The following is a 19200-nucleotide window of genomic DNA, read 5'->3' as shown; positions in this document are numbered from 1 at the left end:
AATGTCGTTCAAGGGGGGGGAGTTCCCTCACCCTCTATCCTGATGTGAGTGAAAACATGTCTCTGCCGAAGCACTGGAGTATAGAAGTGACATTAATGCTGTGAAAACATAAACAGTTGAAGCACAATAATAAAATCACCGATTTTATAGTGAAATCACCAGTTTTTAGGTAAAATCTTCAAAATCACCAAGAAATCACCAAACAGAAAAAATCACCAAATTTGGTGATAAATCGCCAACGTAGAAAACCCTGGTCATAATGTGAGTGAAAACATGATACGCAAAATGTAAAATGCGCATGAGATTCCAGTGTCTTATCATTTTGCTCTTTGCGCTTTCTATAACTATGGTAGACTTTGTTCTTCAAAAACATATGTTATTTTTTCGCTGAAAAAAAAATGATGAATGGTTTCATCACCATACGGTTACATAAGAAAAGTAGATATGGAGGAAGCGAAAACTTTACTTACTTATCAAAAAGTTTGTTCCAACAAGCTAAAAGTAAGGAGCGACTCGTGCTAATACTATCCAAAACTCTAGGACAATAATTACGACAACAATATATACACTGAAAAAATGGGATTATTATTGTCCTTCTAAAAACAAAAATTCATAAAATATAAAGGTATACACCAAGAGTTATAAGCAGGGTCGTCGTGGGGTGGGGCAAGAGTGGGAAGTTGCCCCCAATAATTTGGAGAAAAATTATTATATAGTCCATGCCATGTGACTATCTGGATATGGACCCCCCTCATGCCCCCTCCCAATAAAAATGCAGGAGCTACGCACGTGTTTATAAGCTTGGGAAAATTATTCCATTTTATAAAAAGATGAAAAACACCCCCAAAAGGGGGAGTGATCTTGATAAACACTCCGCGGCGTCAAATCAAGCGCTCCAGAAAATGATATAGCTCAGATTACAAGCCTCTATTTGAAAAAACGCGAAATTTGTCATTTTTCTCCCATACCCGTGATCACGGGTTTATTGTTTATTTGTGGTTTTTTTTTTTTACTTCCCAGTTGAAATTGTGTCCAACCTAAAACCTCAGAAAAAGACTTATTTGAATGTCAATTAAAGTCCTAGTAGACTTTTATAGAAGCAAAAAAGGTTGTGCCATAGCAAAGTGATGTTTTCTGCCATTTTGTGATAACCAATTCATTTCGAACTATCAAAAAGTTATATATTAATTGGTGCTCCAGCAAAATCCAGAATACACTCGAGAAGTGAAGTTAGGTTAATCGTAATGAAATATACCAGAGCATGATGAAAATATAATACTTTAGTTTATATAATAATATAATTTGGGCTATATATCTGCACACAAGGAGGGTCGGTGACGGTGGTAAAGTAATCTAATCTAGCGTAAGCTACGCCCCCCCCCAATTTGCAAATATATTTCCCACATTTTACAGATCCAATCCGTTCTGTCACTCGTCATTTGTCCTTTTGGCTATGAAACCGGTTATCTATGAAACAGGTTGGCTATGAAACCGATATCATAACCGGTCAAAGCAAACTTCTCGAGTATGTTCCAGATTGTGCGGGAGAACATGTTAATCTTCCCGGTTTTGAAGGTACTATGTCAATGCGGTGGTACATTCAACCCTAAAGGTATACGCAGTTCATTAAGGTTGCAGTGGTAGCTGCAACCTAGTAAAGAGCGAACAACAGCCCATTGTAACCAAAAGTTAAAAAACACGTTTTGGAACAAACTGCCGTGTAAAAAAAAAAGCGATCTGATACTGATTCATTAATAGTATTATTTCTATTCGTCTTAAAAATAAAAGTTTATTGTGAAAAGAAGTTTATAGTGATTTAAAAAAAACCTGATACCCCTCAAAATTGGCGTCAAATCTAAATGAAAATGTGCAATTGGAATTAGCATGATTGAAAATCTGAAAAAGGGAAATTACAGTCCCCCTCCTAGATGAACAGGGAAAATTACTTTTTTTGCATCGGTAGCACAGATCTAGTAGCACTGGCCCAGAAGGTTACCAGAACATCATAGAGAAATGCATAATGGCTCATTCAAAAGCTATTTCTCATATCTAAGTTCATTTTATAAATTCCACTATCTATTTATAAGTGTCAGGTTGACACTTTCTGTGTCATTTCTAAACGGGTGGCAGTAGCAGGCTACCAGAACATCGTAGACAGATACTTTATCTATATATATATAAATAAGTTTTCTGTGTGTGTGTATGTCTGTCGAGTGACGTCATGTTTGTGTGTCGACTGACGTCATGATTGTCGACTGACGTCATTATAAGGATTGAGCTGTATGCGTCATGAAGTTGTTTGTCGACTGACGTCATGTTTGTCAACTGATGAAATTACATACCGGGACACCGGGACACAAATGACGACCGGGACACAGGGAATATAAATGACGACCGGGAACCTCAAAGAGAAATTACAGACTGGGACACCCGGACACAAATCACGACCGGGACACAGGGAATATAAATGACTACCGGGACACAGGAACACAACTACAACGGGGACGCCGGGGGCACAGGCGGGATATATAAATGACGACCGGGACACAGGGATTGTTCGAATAGAAACTACAGACCGGGACACCGGGACACAAATAACGACCAGGACACCGGGACACGGGGAATATAAATGACGACCGGGACACTCAAAGAGAAATTACGAACCGGGACACCGGGACACAAATGACGACCGGGACACAGGGAATATAAATGACGACCGGGACACAGGGACACATCATTAGAATAATGAGGTATAGTTCTGAATACAGATTGTTTTTCCCATGGACAATTATATGTTGCATGTTCAAGAGTCAGTAAACCTGACAATCTATTTATATGCAACACACACACATATATATATATATATATATATATATATATATATATATATATATATATATATATATATATATATATATATATATATGTATATGTATATATATATATATATATATATATATATATATATATATATATATATATATATATATATATATATATATATATCTATTCACAGGTGGGACACAGGGACACAACGACAATGGCGCGTAACTAATTGGGCGCGTAACGACTTACGCGCGCAGGGGGGCTTGGGGGGTTGCGAAGCGCCCCACCAACTAGGTGTTGGGGTGGCGCGAAGCGCCACCCCAACAGCTAGTAGCTCAATAAAAGATATTACTCATACCTACCCTCTTCCTATAAATTCCACCGCCTGCAAGTTCTAAATGGCATTAAAACAGCACTTTTAGTGCCATGTATCAAGTGGAAAAGCTGGGGCTATTGGACTAGCAGAACTTATAAGAGTTATGTTTAATGGCTCATTTGAAAGCCATTGCTCATATCTACGTGCTTTCTTTTCAATTCTACCATTCGTCAGCGCCATATAGTAGTGAAAACAACGCTTTGGTGTCACTTCTCAAGTGGAAGAGCTCTGAAGTACAAAACAGGTACTATTGTAATAGTTTTCTTCCAGAACCATTAACTAGAGGTTTACAAAACCCCTCCCGTACACTTTCCTTCCTTGCTCCCTTAGTAAGTTTCGCAAATCGTCTGCTCATCAGTAAGCTACTGAAACATTAGCAGGCTACCATGGTACAGTAAATATATGTTTAATGGATCAATTAAAAGCTATTGCTTATATTTACTAGGTTCTCATAAATTCTACCATTTATTAGATTTCACAGATGTCGATTTTAACCAGTTTGCGGGGAGAATTTGCAATGAACTCTTTGTCATGGTTGAGGCACTAGTAGCAACCTAGTAAAGAGCAAACCACAGCCCATGGTAACTAAAAGCTAGGAAACGTTAAAACGGTCTTTTTTTCTTTTTTTCAGGCCCAGCGGGTTACTAGAACATCATAGAGAGATGCTTAAGAACTCATTCAAAAGCTATTTCTCACATATACGTGGTTTATATAGAATCCGCCATCTGCAAGTGCCAAAGGGCACGAAAAAAGGCACTTTTTATACCATTTCTCAAGAGGTGGGTCTAGCAGGCTACCAGAATATCTTAGTTAGACTTTGATAGCTCATATAAAAAATACTACTCATATTTATGTTCTTCCTATAGATTCCACCACCTGCAAGTTCAATTGGCACAAAAAACGCCCTTTTTGGTGTCATGCGTGAAGTGGAAAAGCTGGGGCTAGTGGGACTAAAAGCTGGGGCTAGTGGGCTACCAGAACTTCTTAAAGTGATGTTTAATAACTCATTAGGAAACTTTTCCTCATATCTACGTACTTTTTATCAATTCTACCATTCATAATTTAGAAATAGCACTGAAAGAAACGCTTTTGGTGCAACTTCTTAAATGGAAAGTCTTGGAAGTATAAAAAGGTGTCATTATAATATACAATGTTTTTTACTATGTTATACAAAGTTTTTTACTGTTTTAAGAAGTAGAGTTAAGAGGAAGAGTCAAACTTTAGCGTAAAGACCGTGGCGTTGAGGAGGAAAAGCCCTTTTCATATACGGAGTAATTTCTGTTCGTTTTGAGTTTTAATGTCGCTCCTTACTTTCATTTAAAACAAACTTGTTTTTTTTTATTTAATATATTATGCAATGAAAGTTTTTCGTAGCTGTCAAGGTTGTTTGCAGTATTTTCTAGAGGTGTCTTATCTCCCCCAGATCTGTGATAATTAGCAATTATATTAAAAATAAGTTTTCAACTGAAACTAAAAAGTAACATTAAAACTTAAAATGAACATATATTATTCAGTACAAATAAAAAGATCAGAGCAGCGTTGTTTCCATATTAAATTTTAATCAAAAACGAACAAAGATTAATTTAAAAAAAGTTTTTCCTGGTGAAGTAAAGAGCGAAGTTGAAACTTAAACAGGACAAAAATTATCACTTCACATACTATCTAATACATATAAATAAAACTAGCACAAATAAACCAACTAATTATGTTTCCCTGTGTTTCTAGGATTATAGAAAACTAGCGCTTTACTGAAAACACAAAATAATATAGGAGCTTTGGTACAGTAAAAGCAATCCAATTAAGGACACTTTTTACACAATAAAAATTTATCGATCTCTTATAGGATCAATCCCTTTTAAGATAAAAAAACAATCAATTTTAGGATTATTACTTTATTTTTATTTTTTTTTTAATTTAGTATCACTATTAATTTAGAATGGCTCAGTTCAATGACTGTCTCTCGTTTTGGTTCTGAAAAGGACAAAATGCTACCTGATAAATCGATCCAATATTTCTGTATGCTTTTCAAGTAGCCTACTTTGTGGTTACTAAGAAAATATTTAATTTTACGCTTGTGTTTTTAAGATAATTTACAATGAGTTGTAATTAAATTGTGTTTTTAAGCTATTAATACAATGAGCAAATGATTAAATTTGATATTAATATAATTTAAATTATTAATAAACAAAAGCATAATTTTTGGCAGAAGTACAGCAATAAAAAGTCTGTTTTTGCTATCAGATTTTCAAAAATCAAATTTTGCTATCAGATTTAAGTGAAGGAAGCCTAGACACATTTGTGCAATCATTATTTTGGCAAGATGTTCTTAGTAAATAAATTTGACATTAAAACTTTACAGCTAGCGAAGAATCCCCGCCAGACTGGCCGTTGCCTTATCTTTTTTCTCATAAAACTTTATGCATTTATAGGCTATTTATATGCATTTATCAGTGAAAGACTTTGGCATTCAATAAATATTATTCTGGTAGACAATTAGGTACGAAAGAATTTCTATTAAATTTTTCAAGAAGAAAAGTGGGAGGAGAAGGAAGCAGCATATATCTATTAAGAGCAGAACTTGCCAAACATGCTCACTACATGTACTTGAAAGGGTTAGAGAGTTATGTCCTAACTGCAATAGTCACAACAGTCGATTAAAAAAACGTTTTTTAAAGGTTTTGTTTTCCTAAAATGCGATATGTGTTTTAGCCCCGTCATAGCCACGCCTGTTGTGAAAAAAAATTCTGGATGGTCTGGGTCAAGACTGTATCCAGGGTTTGGGGTTAGCGCCCATATAAATAAACTAGTGGTACGTTTTTCAAAAGTTTTTTTTAACCCACCCCTCCCCCCATAAGAAATCCTGTATTCGCTCTTGATTGTTTCTTAAATGTGATTTCTATGCTTTGTACTTTGCTTCATTGTTCGTGTGTGATGTCTTTCTTATTTTACACTAAGTCTGTTTATTTCTTTTCTTAAATATTGTTAAGATCTTTTCTTTGATTAAATAAAAAAAAAACTAATTTTTTTGAAATAGGTTGTCCCCTCCGCAATCCCTCGCTCTTTACGCTAAAGCTTTTAATTGTTTTAAAAAGTAGAATTGTGGCAAAGAGTCAAACTTTAGCGTAAAGAGCGAGGGATTGCGGAGGGGACAACCCATTTCATATACGGAGTAATTTCTGTTCGTTTTAAGTTTTAATGTCGCTCCTTACTTTCAGCTAAAAAAATTAGTTTTTTTTATTTAATTTCTGAACGTTTTTGAATTAATGCATGTTTGGTTTTGGCTCTCCGCACATAAATTATTAAAATGAAATTTGTATATTAATTCTTTTTTTTGGCTAAATGGCTTTCTCTTAGTTTTGATCAGACGATTTTGAGAAATAAGGGGTGGAGAAGGAGGTCTAGTTGCCCTCCAATTTTTCGGTTACTTAAAAAGGCAACTAGAACTTTTAATTTTTAACGAATGTTTTTATTAGTAAAAAATATACGTAACTTAAGAATTAACTTACGTAACAAACTTTCATGATCTTATATTTTTATTATGTATACGAGGGGGTTTGTACCCTCGTTAATACCTCGCTCTTTACACTAAATCGTAAGTTTTGTCCCAATTCTTTAAGAATGACCCCTGAATCAGAAAGGCCGTAGAATAAATACTTGAAATTACTAAAAATACTTTAGCATAAAGAGCGAGGTATTTATCTCCTCCTAAATACCTCGCTCTTTATGCTAAAGTATTTTTAGAACCCCTCATATGCGTAATAATCTCTGTTCGTTTTAAGTTTCAATGCTACTAATTCCTTTCATTTGAAAAAACTTTTTCATGTTTATTTTTCATTGTTTTCTTATAGTAATGCTAGAAAATCCTGCGTCCTTTTTATTGAATTTTTCTTCCCCCATGACAGATTCCTCCAAGGAAATATCCTCCAACATAGCCCCCTCCCCTCAGCCCCACCCCCAAACAAAATAAAATCCCCCCTGAAAACCTCTGTACACTTTCAAATAACCATTACTATATGTAAACAATGGTCAAAGTTTGTAACTTGTTCCCCCTCCCCCAGGGATTGTGGGGAGTAAGTCATCCCCGAAGACATAGTTATTTTGGTTTTCGACTATGCTGAACAAAATGGCTATCTCAAAATTTTGATCCGTTGACTTTGGGAAAAAATGAGCGTGGGAGGGGGCTTAGATGCCCTCCAATTTTTTTGGTCACTTAAAAAGGCACTAAAACTTTTCATTTCCGTTAGAATGAGCCCTCTTGCGACATTCTAGGACGACTTGGTCGATACGATGACCCCTGGGAAAAAAACAAAAACAAAAACAAACAAACAAATAAACACGCACCCGTGATTTGTATTCTGGCAAAAAATGCAAAATTCCACATTTTTGTAGATAGGAGCTTAAAACTTCTTCAGCAGGGTTCTCTGATACGCTGAATCTGATGGTGTAATTTTCGTTAAGATTCTACGACTTTTAGGGGGTGTTTCCCCCTATTTTCTTAAATAATGCAAATTTTCTCAGGCTCGTAACTTTTGATGAGTAAGACTAAGCTTGATGAAACTTATATATTTAAAATCAGCATTAAACTGCGATTCTTTTGATGTAGCTATTGATATCAAAATTCAATTTTTTTTAGTTTTGGTTACTATTGAGCCGGGTCGCTCCTTGCTACAGTTCGTTACCACGAACAGTTTCAAACACTTTCAGTAATTCAGTTCACAAATCTTGTACCGGTAACACGCTTTATTCCGATGGGTATTAATCTTCTTTTTAATTTCCAGTTTTCTTTTTAGACGCTTTAAAGTTATTGAGGGATCACCCTCTTCGACTATCTTGTGTATACTTACTCCGCTTTTTTGGTTGTGAAGACACATAGATATCCGTGTTTTCCACAATGGGATATTTTAACGCTCGTAGAAATAGTTATATTTATACTATATTACTTATAATTATAAATATAACTATTTTCTAACTATTTTATTTATATTAGAAAATGGAGTTTTTTGAATTTCAGAATTGATTTTGCCATATCGCTAATGCATAGAGAAGTCTGTTTTATTCAGAAAACTATATGAAATGACGATAAAAAAATAACGGTAATAAAAAACATTTTTCGCGCTTTCCCCTCTCCTGTAACTTAACGCGTTAACTACTATTACTACTACCGCTAACAACCATAGCGCTTATTTGGGTCTGCTTCTATATTACCCCTATTGATGCTAGGTGGCTATTACCCTGCTCACGTATTGCAATGCTTTTTCTTAATATCCCGATTCCGTTCAATCATCGCAGCATATAGCCACCTATGCACTGCAGGGTGTCTAATGTAATGTATCCACTAAGGCTAAGTGTGGTCCGCTGAGACTCTAAGCACGGCGCTGTCCACTGCGCTGTCCCTTTAGGCCACCGATCAGTTCAAAGTTTAAGAGAACCCTTACACTTTTAATTCTGAAAAATAGTTGTTCAAAGTACGATTTAGATGTGGTTAATGGCGAGCCAAACTCTTAACAATCCTGCATATGGAGTTAATAGATAAAGAAATGCTGGTTCAAGGTTTCTAGGAATTGTTTACATCGTGTTTTTTTTTTTTGGAACAACATACAATTTCATTGGATATGCACTTTTTATAGCCATATACAGTAGATATGTTATAGTGAATGTCTGAAATTTGTGAATGCCGACATTCACCGGTAAATGTCCAAAATACTTTTTTTTTGTTGGATTTCGTCAGCGCTACCAGTCAACTTTTCCAGTTTAATAGAAGGTTTAATGGTGACAGGTTAGCTTTGGCTAGGTTGTGATAAATTAGGATTTTAACCAATTTCTGATATTTGTAACTAAATTTAAACCTAACCTAACTTAGCTCAACATAACCTAACCCAACCTAACTTTGACTTTTATCATCTTAACTAGCGTAAGACTGAAAAAGCTGACTCGCAAAGCAAAGCTAACTGAATCCAAGCTGAAAAAAAATTCAGACATTTACCAGTGAATGTCGACATTAACCAAGTTTCGGACATTCACGGTAACAGATACATAATAAATAAAACACTTAGACAACAGTGCTGACAAAACTATATTAATACTTTTTTTTTTCAAGTAGGTACTACTACTACTAATAACTCGTTCAAGCATCAAATACCTTGACACAGCTACGCATGCTCCTCTTTCTCTTCAATCCGTCCAAAGTTTCTCTCTTTACCCCCTCCCATGAAGCTCCAGTTCCTTTAAGTACTTTTTAATGATATATTCCCATCCAATTGAGGACGACCTGTTTTTTGTTTGGGTCATATGTAACAAGGCATATTAGACTTGATTTGTGTTCTTAAGGGTTTCTTAATAATGATAATAACAATAACATTACTATTATTTATTAGATGAATGACTTTGATATAGAGGTTTTTCGAATTAGACTATATTTTGCTTTCCACTCACATCAAGCACGTACGAAGAAAAAAAACGTTTTCTTTAGGAGTGCTTTAAGCGCTAACAAAGCCAACGATGTATAAACAAAAGTTGACGTAAAACTAGCCAGAAATTGGAAAGGACGATGTTATTACAGACGTTATTACGTAATTAAAGGCGTTATTGAAGGCTCACTTATATACTGTCCGTTTCAAGACGAAAATTTGTTCGTTGAATGTTTCTCTCTTTACCCCCTCCCATGAAGCTCCAGTTCCTTTAAGTACTTTTTAATAATCTTTTCCCATGATGACGACCCATTGATGACGACCCATTGATCTTTTCCCATGATGACGGCCCATTGATGACGACCCATTGATCCCATTGATGACGACCTGATTTTTGTTTTGACCGTCTCTAACAAGGCATTTTAGACTTTATTTGTGATCTGAAGGGTTTCTCTCTCTCTTTTGTTTTGTGATAAATCGCACAAATAGAACGGAATATATGACTGCAAGAAATTCCTACCATAAAATTAAAGGCGAAATATAATGGCTGTAGGCTTAAAAATTGTAACCAAAATTTAGACCAATCTTATTATTCAATAGTTTATAGATAGAACTAAAGTTGACTCCAACCGTTACAAAGATGTCGCTGATAGTCTAGATTTTTGCATGTCCTGAAACCTGCCCAGCAGGGCAAATTTTGAAAATGGATAAATTTTAATTTTGTTTTGAAACTAGAATAAAGAGCTACATCAAGAGGGCAATAAATTTTCCAAATGACGAAAACAGCAAAAAAAATGTTCCAACAGTTTTCCACGGTATATATACATAAGAATTACTTTTTTTAACCACTGTTCCTTGAATAATTATGATTAAAAACTTGAAATTTGTCACCTTAACCTTTTAACCTAGCCATCCTTTCATTATAGCCCCAAAAAGTATCATCGAACCACATCATGTGTACAGCTTATTGTGGAATGAACGGAATGATTATAAGGGAATGAAGATGTCTGTAGAATAAATTTGTTTCCTGATTTGTTTTTTTCCTGATCGTAAAGTATTATAAAGACAAAAACACGTTGTAACATTTATTATATTTATCTTGCTCGTAGAGAGTAATTGCTTATTGAAAGGCCTTTGGGTCTCCCCCCAATATGATGCTATCCAATGCCACATATGTACATGTATCTTTTAAATTTTCAGCACTTCACAAATGCTCCAAGTGACCGCATTCACTGGTAATATTAAGGTAATATGGTAATATAATATGGTAATATGAATATAATATGGTAATATAAAGGAGGTAAAACATAAATGATTTAATACGATTTAATCGTTTTCAAGAAGCTGTTGCGAAAATGAGTTACGATATACTTGGAGAATTCCAACTAATATTGAATTTTAATTAAATTGAATCTTTTTGAAAGAAAATTAAGTCAACAAGAATAGCAGTCACCTTAGTACATTAATTATTTCGATGCATATTCAATGAAAAATACCTCTTTTTGGGTACTTTTATTGAAAAAAGCAACAAGTTCCTCCCCAAGAAGTTGTTGCGAAAATGAGTTAGGATATACTTGGAGAATTCCAACTAATATTGAATTTTAATTAAATTGAATCTTTTTGAAAGAAAATTTAGTCAACAAGAATAGCAGTCACCTTAGTACATTACTTTTTTTGATGCATATTCAATGAAAAATACCTCTTTTTGGGTACTTTTATTAAAAAAAGCAACAAGCTCCTCACTCTCCCCGGTTTAAAAATACAGGTTTAAAAATACAAGAGGGGGAGGGGGGTAATTTTCTTATGTTTTAATTTTTTCAACAAACATACCAAAAAGAGGTTAACATACTTAAATGTCGCCTAACATTATTTTCAAATTTTAGAGCAGAACAAGTTATAATCTTACTTAAAAATTTTTGTTTATTAACAAAATTATATTCAATTCATTAATCAATCACTAGTTTATTGTTTAATTATTTATTAATTTGTTATTTTTCTTATTCAGTTATCATTAATAGTTTTAATTCTTATTATTTCGTTAGTTTTTAAGGTATTAATTAATTTATAATTTATTAATTGTTTTCATTTATTAGCTGAGTTTCCTATTTCATTTTAATAAATGTAAATTTCAAAAATTACAAAATGATAATAACCGTTAGATTATTTATTCGCAATTTTGCTACTCTAAATTTCTGTTCCCGGGGCAAGTGCCCCCTCTGTCCGTCCCCTAATACTGCCTCTGCGATTATGTTTACCTCTGTTTACAACAATTCTTGAATAACCCACCAGAATTTTCATCCTGTATTCTTTATTTTAGGATTGTAAAAAAAGATCTTCAGAGGAAGAAGCAGATGAAAATGGTAATCCTTTTCAAAATGGATCCAACCAGATACTTGTTTCTCCAGCTCCCGCTTATGCAATTGGCTACAGCTATACAAACGCCTTAAAAAAGCTAACTTACCAAAAACCTGTTACTGTTGTTCTTAACTTAGCCCGCCTGTACACAGACTCTGGCATGAGTGAACAAGTACTGTATGGAGGTAGAGAAAAATCTTAATGGAATTTTATGTTACTGCTGAACTCACGTTTTATATTATAAAGTTTTGTAATTTTGAGTGGATTAAAAAAAAGCCCAACACATATATTATTTAACAATTTTGACAAACCTATAAAGCAATTATTCGATTTCGAAAAACTCATAATTTTGATAAAATAATCGTTTATGCATACCCCACACCAACAATTCCCCCGAGAAGGTCCGTTACAATAGTCTTAAGTGAGAAAAATCTTAATGGAACTGCAGAAATCGTCTTCTTTTGTAAAATTATTGCGGAAATCGTCATCTTTTTTGTAATTTTGTATTTTTTCTTGTGATTTGTAAAATTATTGCGGAAATCGTCTTCTTTTTTGTAATTTGTATTTTTTCTTGTGATTTGTAAAATTATTGCGGAAATCGTCATCTTTTTTTGTAATTTTGTATTTTTTCTTGTGATTTGTAAAATTATTGCGGAAATCGTCTTCTTTTTTTGTAATTTGTATTTTTTTTTGTAATTTGTAAAATTATTGCGTAAATCATCATTTTTTTTGTAATTTTGAATGGATGTTAACGAGAGGGAATTTTTTCATTAAATAATTATTTCTAGTTCAAGGAGGGTAACTGAGAAGGAATTTAGCTTAACGAAAAAATACTCTACAAACAGATAGTTTCTGAGGTTCACTAATTAATTTTGAATGGTATTTCAAATAGAAAAAAAAATGTTTAGCTGGATATATATTCTTCAAAATATTTTACAAATATCGATAAACTTGTAATGCTGTTTTTGGACTCTGAAAAACCCTTGCTTTTAACAGAATAATCGTTTGTCGCACCCTCGCCCCCATCCCTCGCACCAAATAAATTCCCACGAGACGGTCTGTTGCAATAGCCATGAGTGTAATGTTCCGGAAGTAAAAGCTTCCCTGACTGTCATTATTGGTCCATAACCTTAATCGAAATCGACAGTTATTCTATGTTTGATTATTTCTCAAATTATCATAAAGAGCGTCGCTGTTACTGTCTGTCATTATAAAACATTTAATTTTTATTGTTTTACGACATTTTTATTTTTACTGTCCCGTGCACACATTTTTTTCTATCTGGCGTATTTTCCTCTCTGTCTTAGACGCAATTAAAGCCGCCAAACGAAGTCGATCAAGCTCTTATTTTCCTTACCAGTGGAAAAATGTGTTAATCTTTTTCTAGCCCACAAACAAATTGAGCGAAAAAAACGTAACCAGCGTTCTTTATGTCTCACAAGACGAGTGGCGCAAAGGTTATAGACAGAAAAATTCGGTACTAGCTTCGTGTCTTATACTGGCTTTCACAGATTTTTTTGTTGACTTACCAAATAACTACAGAGCTCTCAATTCATGCATGAATAATAGAGAAAAAATTGGCTTTCTTTCATATTTTCCCCATGCTATTGCTTTTAAGTGACATTACAAGATATACTTTAGTTTTACATTGCATTGTTATCTCTATCGTTGCAAAAATTTCATTGTCTTTCAATGCTGTCTTTTAAGCCAAGAAAAAGCCCACACAGAAATTATGAATGAGAGGCACAGTTGGCATAAGCCTTTTTCAAGAATGTATAAAGACGTTGTCATTTTCATTTGTTGATAGATAGTCTATCATCCATCCATCCATCTTAGAGCAGAACTAAGGTAGGGCAGAGATTCAAAATGCATCCAGTGAGCCTTTAACGAAAATTGTAACTAAATTTTGAGACTATTTAATATAAGGCATTTGGGACGAGAATTGGCAGACGTTGATGCTATGGCGTCAGTTGGGAGGGGGATAGCATGTGCCCCTGGTTTTCAAAAACATCTTTTTTGGTATTTTCATTGACAAAATTAAAAAAAAATCACCCTACCCCAGATTTTGAGAAGTACATATCTCCTCCTTACTTTTCGTAGATCGAAGCCACTACATAGATGAAACCCAAAATGCACCCAGTAAGCCTTCAACAAAATGTGTCAACAATACTCAAAGTCTACTTAATACAAGGTATTTGGAAGACAAAAATTGACAGACAATGATGTAGTGACTTCAACAGGCAGGAGGGGGCGTGCACCCATAGATTTAGAAAACATATTTTTTGGTATTCTCATTGATATTTGCTTTTTTTATATTTCCATTGTCTAAATTAAAAAAAAAGTTCCCCTCCCCCCTCAGTTTTCGTGAATCGACGCCACTGCGTAGATAATGTATTGGTAGAAGAGATAGACAAGAGACCCATTTTCAATTTCAGGGGTACTATATTACGAAAAAGAGATTATAAAAAGCAAAGAGATAAAATCACTCTTTAACTTGTAGAAGGTGTCTATAAACCATTTCTTCCTTGTTAATCAAATGCGTTGTCCGTCCCACAAGCTTCATAAGAGTGGTTAGATTCCCTGCCCAAGCGTTCAAGGCCTCTGGTGGGTTCAAATTGCTGGTAAATGAAACAATTCCTTCGAGGCGATCAACCTTGGCAAACACCGTCTTGGCTACCACAAGGTTTGACAAAAACTGTTCACTTTCCTACAACAGAAAAGAATTTTTTCCAGAATTTTGAGTATAAACAGAATATGAAAAAGTGTACTGATCAAGATTTGATAGAAAAACAAAACAAAACATTGATAAAAAAAAGAGAAAAAGAAAGAGAAAGAACCTAACGTTGAACCTGACTGAAAAAAATATTCTAAGAAGAATGTCATTCTATTTTTTTACGGAATAAAACTAGCAAATCAGATGTTCAATAGTCAGTCTTTTTAAAAACCAAAGTTTAGGAGGACTTTTTTCTCAAAAAGGAAAAACTGATTTTATTATTCTTTTTCTAAGGCAAAACAAGGGTACTTATCGGTTATATAATAAACACTATAGAATTTCGATCACGGATGATGCGAACATGACACAAGAAACTGGTCAAGGACCTTCTTTATACCATACAATTTACTTTTTCTTGGTCGGAAAATAAATTGTAGCTATATCTTATTTAAGTATTTAGTTGGTATTTTGGTTTGGCTAGGTTAGTTTAATATATGCTATGATTCCCCCCCCCATCCTTAATGTTCAAATATATATTCTAAATTTGTTTCTAAACTAGTATATTTTCATCATATTTTGTTTGATTTCATTAGCATTAACGAACTTCACTTCCCGAGTGTTTACTATATAACCGATAAGTACCAAAACAAGTTTTCCCGCAGAAACAATGGCGTAGCTAAGGATGTTTTCCAAGGAAAGCAGCCAGCTATCCATAATCAACGTATTTTATTATAACTTGGCTTTTCAAGTTTTTTTATTCTTGGGGGGGGGGGCAATAATATTTCTAGCAGATCCTGGTAATTAAAACAATCCCTTCAACCTAAACAAACACCTTAAAACAGCAGTGCCTGTTCACGAAAATGTAGAAGCGGTGGGAAGGGTTTCTTCGTGTTTTTCAGTTAAGATGCTAAGAAAACCATTTTTTGAACCTAAGGGGTGTAATTGGACCAACCTAATTACAATATTGCATCTTTCTATAGCGTTAAAACAGATTTAGAGGAGGAAAGATACGGGAAAAAAAGGGTCAAACCTCGCTGTAACAGAATCTTTTTTACACCAAAATGCTTAGAAAAATCAGCTGAATTACAAATAAAAATCTACCAAAATCTCCCTTGCACAAGTGTGCAAATTTTGCCACTGCAGAGGAAAATGAGGGGGAAATCACCCAAATCTGAATCCACATTTCCATTTTTTCGTAACCTTATGCCCATCCCCCCCCCCCAAAAAAAAGAGCGGGGAGGGGTTTAAAACTCGAAATAAAGAGGCTGTCGTATTTTTTGATCGTTTCCAATGAATGGTGGCGAATTCGAAAATGAGGTTAAAACTTTGATTTTACGTAGTCAAGTACCTCATCTTGACTAAAACGGTTCTGAAAATTGATCTACCATAGTATTTGATATATGACTGGGTTCAAGCCTACATATAAGGTTTTGTTCCGCAAAAAGGGCAAAAGAATAAACCCAACGAGTGCGCTAGTCGAGCGGGAAAAACCTTTGACCAAATGCTTGACCGGAAGCCAAAGTGTATTACCAATGCAGAGCCTGCCACAAGTGCTTTAAGAAATGCCATTTTTGTCCTAGGTGGATTTCACACGCGGAAGTTTCCTAGGAGCCATTGTCTTCCTTATGGCTGACTCGGGAATTTTGGAAATCATAAGTCAAGTATAACCGCCCAACACTGGGCAAAGTATGTTACAAGGCAAAGCTGTCTGTACTGCTGTGTGAGGTCATGGTGTATTGGAGGTTGCCCTTTATGCGAAGCTTTTATCATAAGAACTGAATAGCAGAGTGTTTGATGCCAATGGCATGTTACCAGAACCCCTTGAAAAGGCAGAAGAGGCGTACGAGTCGCTCCTTGAATGAGATGTCATTGACAGAGTACAAGTGTTAGACGCAACAGAGCTTATCCATGAAATAGTTTATATTGTAAAAGAGCGATTAGCAAGGACCTGGGAGCTGAACGAAGTGGCAATTTTGAGCTTTCTCTACAGTATTTGTTAGCAATGCTTCCTTACTTTGCTGCTTCCGGCCACAGTCTTTACACGAAGTCTACTTGGCCGTTTGTGCAGTCGACCCTTCAGTTGAGGAAAGACAACCCAGAGCATTAAAGAATGTTACTGGAATACCTGTTCATCCGAAAAACTGACAACTACTGGGTGGAACTTTCTCCTTATTTGGCGGTCAAACAAACGTTAATGAGAAGCATGAAAAGAAGTAGCGGTCTGACGAGAGGTAGAGGCATGAATGAATTGTAGTAGACAATTTAGACATCTGCTATGCCTACTTTGGTTCTCGCTAACGAACGCATGCAGAACCCGACTGACTTTAAAGATCTGACTATTGAAAATCACGCAGAAGCGATATCTTCAAGGAGAGCTACAGATCTGGTGGACATAGAAAAGATAGTTCGATACATTGAGCCCTAGAAACTTTCAAGCAGGATTCACAGCATCGTCTATAAACGCAGACGATACCAAATCTGTGGGAGAAAAGATTCTTTAGGACATGGAAGTGAAAGGAATTACCAAACGTGTTTTCATGAGAACCGATAAAGCTGTAACTATGACTGAGAAGTCCTCTGTTGTGATAGATAGCGAGAGAGAAATGGTCAAATCAGCTCTAATCTTTCAACCTCAAGCCTCAGTGGTTAGCACCAGTGATTCTGACTTGAGCAAGGTTCCAACGAGTGTATGACATAAAAAGGGTCAAGAACAAACTAGAAACTGAAGCAGCAGAAAATCAAATCGTGTACCATGCAATGTCTGGCAGCGATATAACATCTAGACTTCACGGCGTAGGGAAACCAGCAGTGGTTTCCTTGTCACTTAAAGGTGGCATTTTTAAGAATGCCTGCAAGATCTTCATGGCTCCAGGATCTAACCACCAGGAGATAACCGAAGCTAGAGAAAAAGATTTGATCCGCATATACAAAGGAAAAGTAATGAGAAGATCCTGAAAGATATCCGGGTGTGGTTATTTACCACGCAGGTTGTAAGTTCAAATGCTTTCGTTCAGGCAGAGTGGCTTCCATTGACTTTGGCTGCCGCTAAGTACCACTTTTACAGGTGCTATTTGCAAATAATGAAGAGGCAAGACAGGTCCAATTCGCTAAAGCCTAAAGAGTGGGGTTTGCGCCTCTCTTCGTCACGGAATGTGTCTTCCCATTATGACAGATGCTTCACCAGCAGATGCAGCTGCCGTCAGAACGGTTACCCTGTAACTTTGCTAGCGGGGAATGTATAGGGGCGTTATGTCCTAACGCTACAGCAAGACAGGATTAGGACGATAGCAAAGACGAGAAGAATTAGCTTTAGGTTATGCTTCAAAATCAAATGTTTTGTAATTGATTTACCTGAGTTCTAAACGTTCATTTTTATAACTGAGATTGATCTAAAGTTTTGACCTCGATTAAAGAATTGGTTTTCAGGAAGTAATACTTATCATTCCCTTATATTACAGGGCCTTCAAAGGTGGAAATCAGGTAAATAATAATAAAAAAATCTGCTTTTTGACCTCATATTTGGCAATGCACTACTTGATATAAAATAATCTTTTAGTCGTACGAATCCGTCAAATAATGATCCGCATTCTTTACCCATCCCTCCCCCCATTCCATAAACTTGAAATTTGATACCCTGATACAAAGAACTGGATTTCTGACGTAGTATTTTGACTATTTAAACTCCAAAACATTGATAAACACAAAAATCGATATCTCGCTGTCATTTTTCCCCTTCAAGGGCAAATTTGGGATACTTGTGCAAGAGGGATTTTGGTAGATTTTTTTCTGTGTAATTTAGCTGATTTTTCTGAACATTTTGGTGTAGAAAAAAACTCTGTTGCAGTTTCCCCAAGGTCAAACCGTATTTTTACTCCACTCATTAAATTAAGTCTAAACTATCAATTAAAAACAACCTTGCCTAGTTTCGTTTGAACTAATCGGTTTGTTGACAACTAATTCTGGAAAGCACCATTACCGTTGAAGAAAGCTTATTTTCAACAACACCAATAAAACAAAAATACTCTCTTCAAAATATATTAATAGTTGACAATTATAACTAATTAAACAATTATTTAATAATCAGTTACTAGTAACTAGTCGTAGCTACCCAATATGTACTCGTAAATCTTTATAATTGTTTATTATATGGTTTCAGAAGTGTGCAAAAGCATAGGATGACTGTCCCCAAACTCCCATAACACTTCTTGGCTGAAAGGCCATGAAGTGGAGATCAGACCGCCAATACAGATATCAAGCTTGGTCATAAATCATCTATTAACTTTTTTATCTTAATCTTGATCAAGAAATCATCTATTTAACTTTTTTAGTTTTTGTCGGTGTCACATTCATATAAAGCATTTTGAAGCCAGAGGGCATATCATCTCGACAAAAATAGTAAAATATTACTAGTTTGAAATACCACTATGTGAAAAACTGTCAATTAAAGCACAAGGTGTGAGCTGTTCCGTACAACATTAACTTAGAATTTAGGTTGGAGCCCCCTCCCCCAGACCATGGTTTGC

General features: G+C 35.1%; 2 protein-coding genes across 2 annotated transcripts in view; one reads left to right on the top strand and one right to left on the bottom strand.

Moving 5' to 3' along the window:
• The window catches only part of LOC136039598 (uncharacterized), a 35214-nt gene extending 22963 nt beyond the window's left edge, over window positions 1–12251 (top strand). The window contains exon 3 of the mRNA XM_065723464.1: window positions 11927–12251. Coding sequence (XP_065579536.1) covers window positions 11927–12166 — 240 coding nt within the window. The 3' untranslated portion in view covers window positions 12167–12251. The remainder of the gene's footprint in view (window positions 1–11926) is intronic.
• Window positions 12252–14386: 2135 nt separating this feature from the next.
• The window catches only part of LOC136039597 (26S proteasome non-ATPase regulatory subunit 12-like), a 65900-nt gene continuing 61086 nt past the window's right edge, over window positions 14387–19200 (bottom strand). The window contains exon 9 of the mRNA XM_065723463.1: window positions 14387–14671. Within this exon, the coding sequence (XP_065579535.1) occupies window positions 14447–14671 (225 nt within the window). The 3' untranslated portion in view covers window positions 14387–14446. The remainder of the gene's footprint in view (window positions 14672–19200) is intronic.

This window comes from Artemia franciscana, chromosome 19 (genome assembly GCF_032884065.1).
Source record: "Artemia franciscana chromosome 19, ASM3288406v1, whole genome shotgun sequence".
NCBI classification, from domain to species: Eukaryota; Metazoa; Arthropoda; class Branchiopoda; order Anostraca; family Artemiidae; genus Artemia; species Artemia franciscana.
Note: the sequence above shows the minus strand (reverse complement) of the source record. Positions and strands in the feature narration are given on the sequence as shown.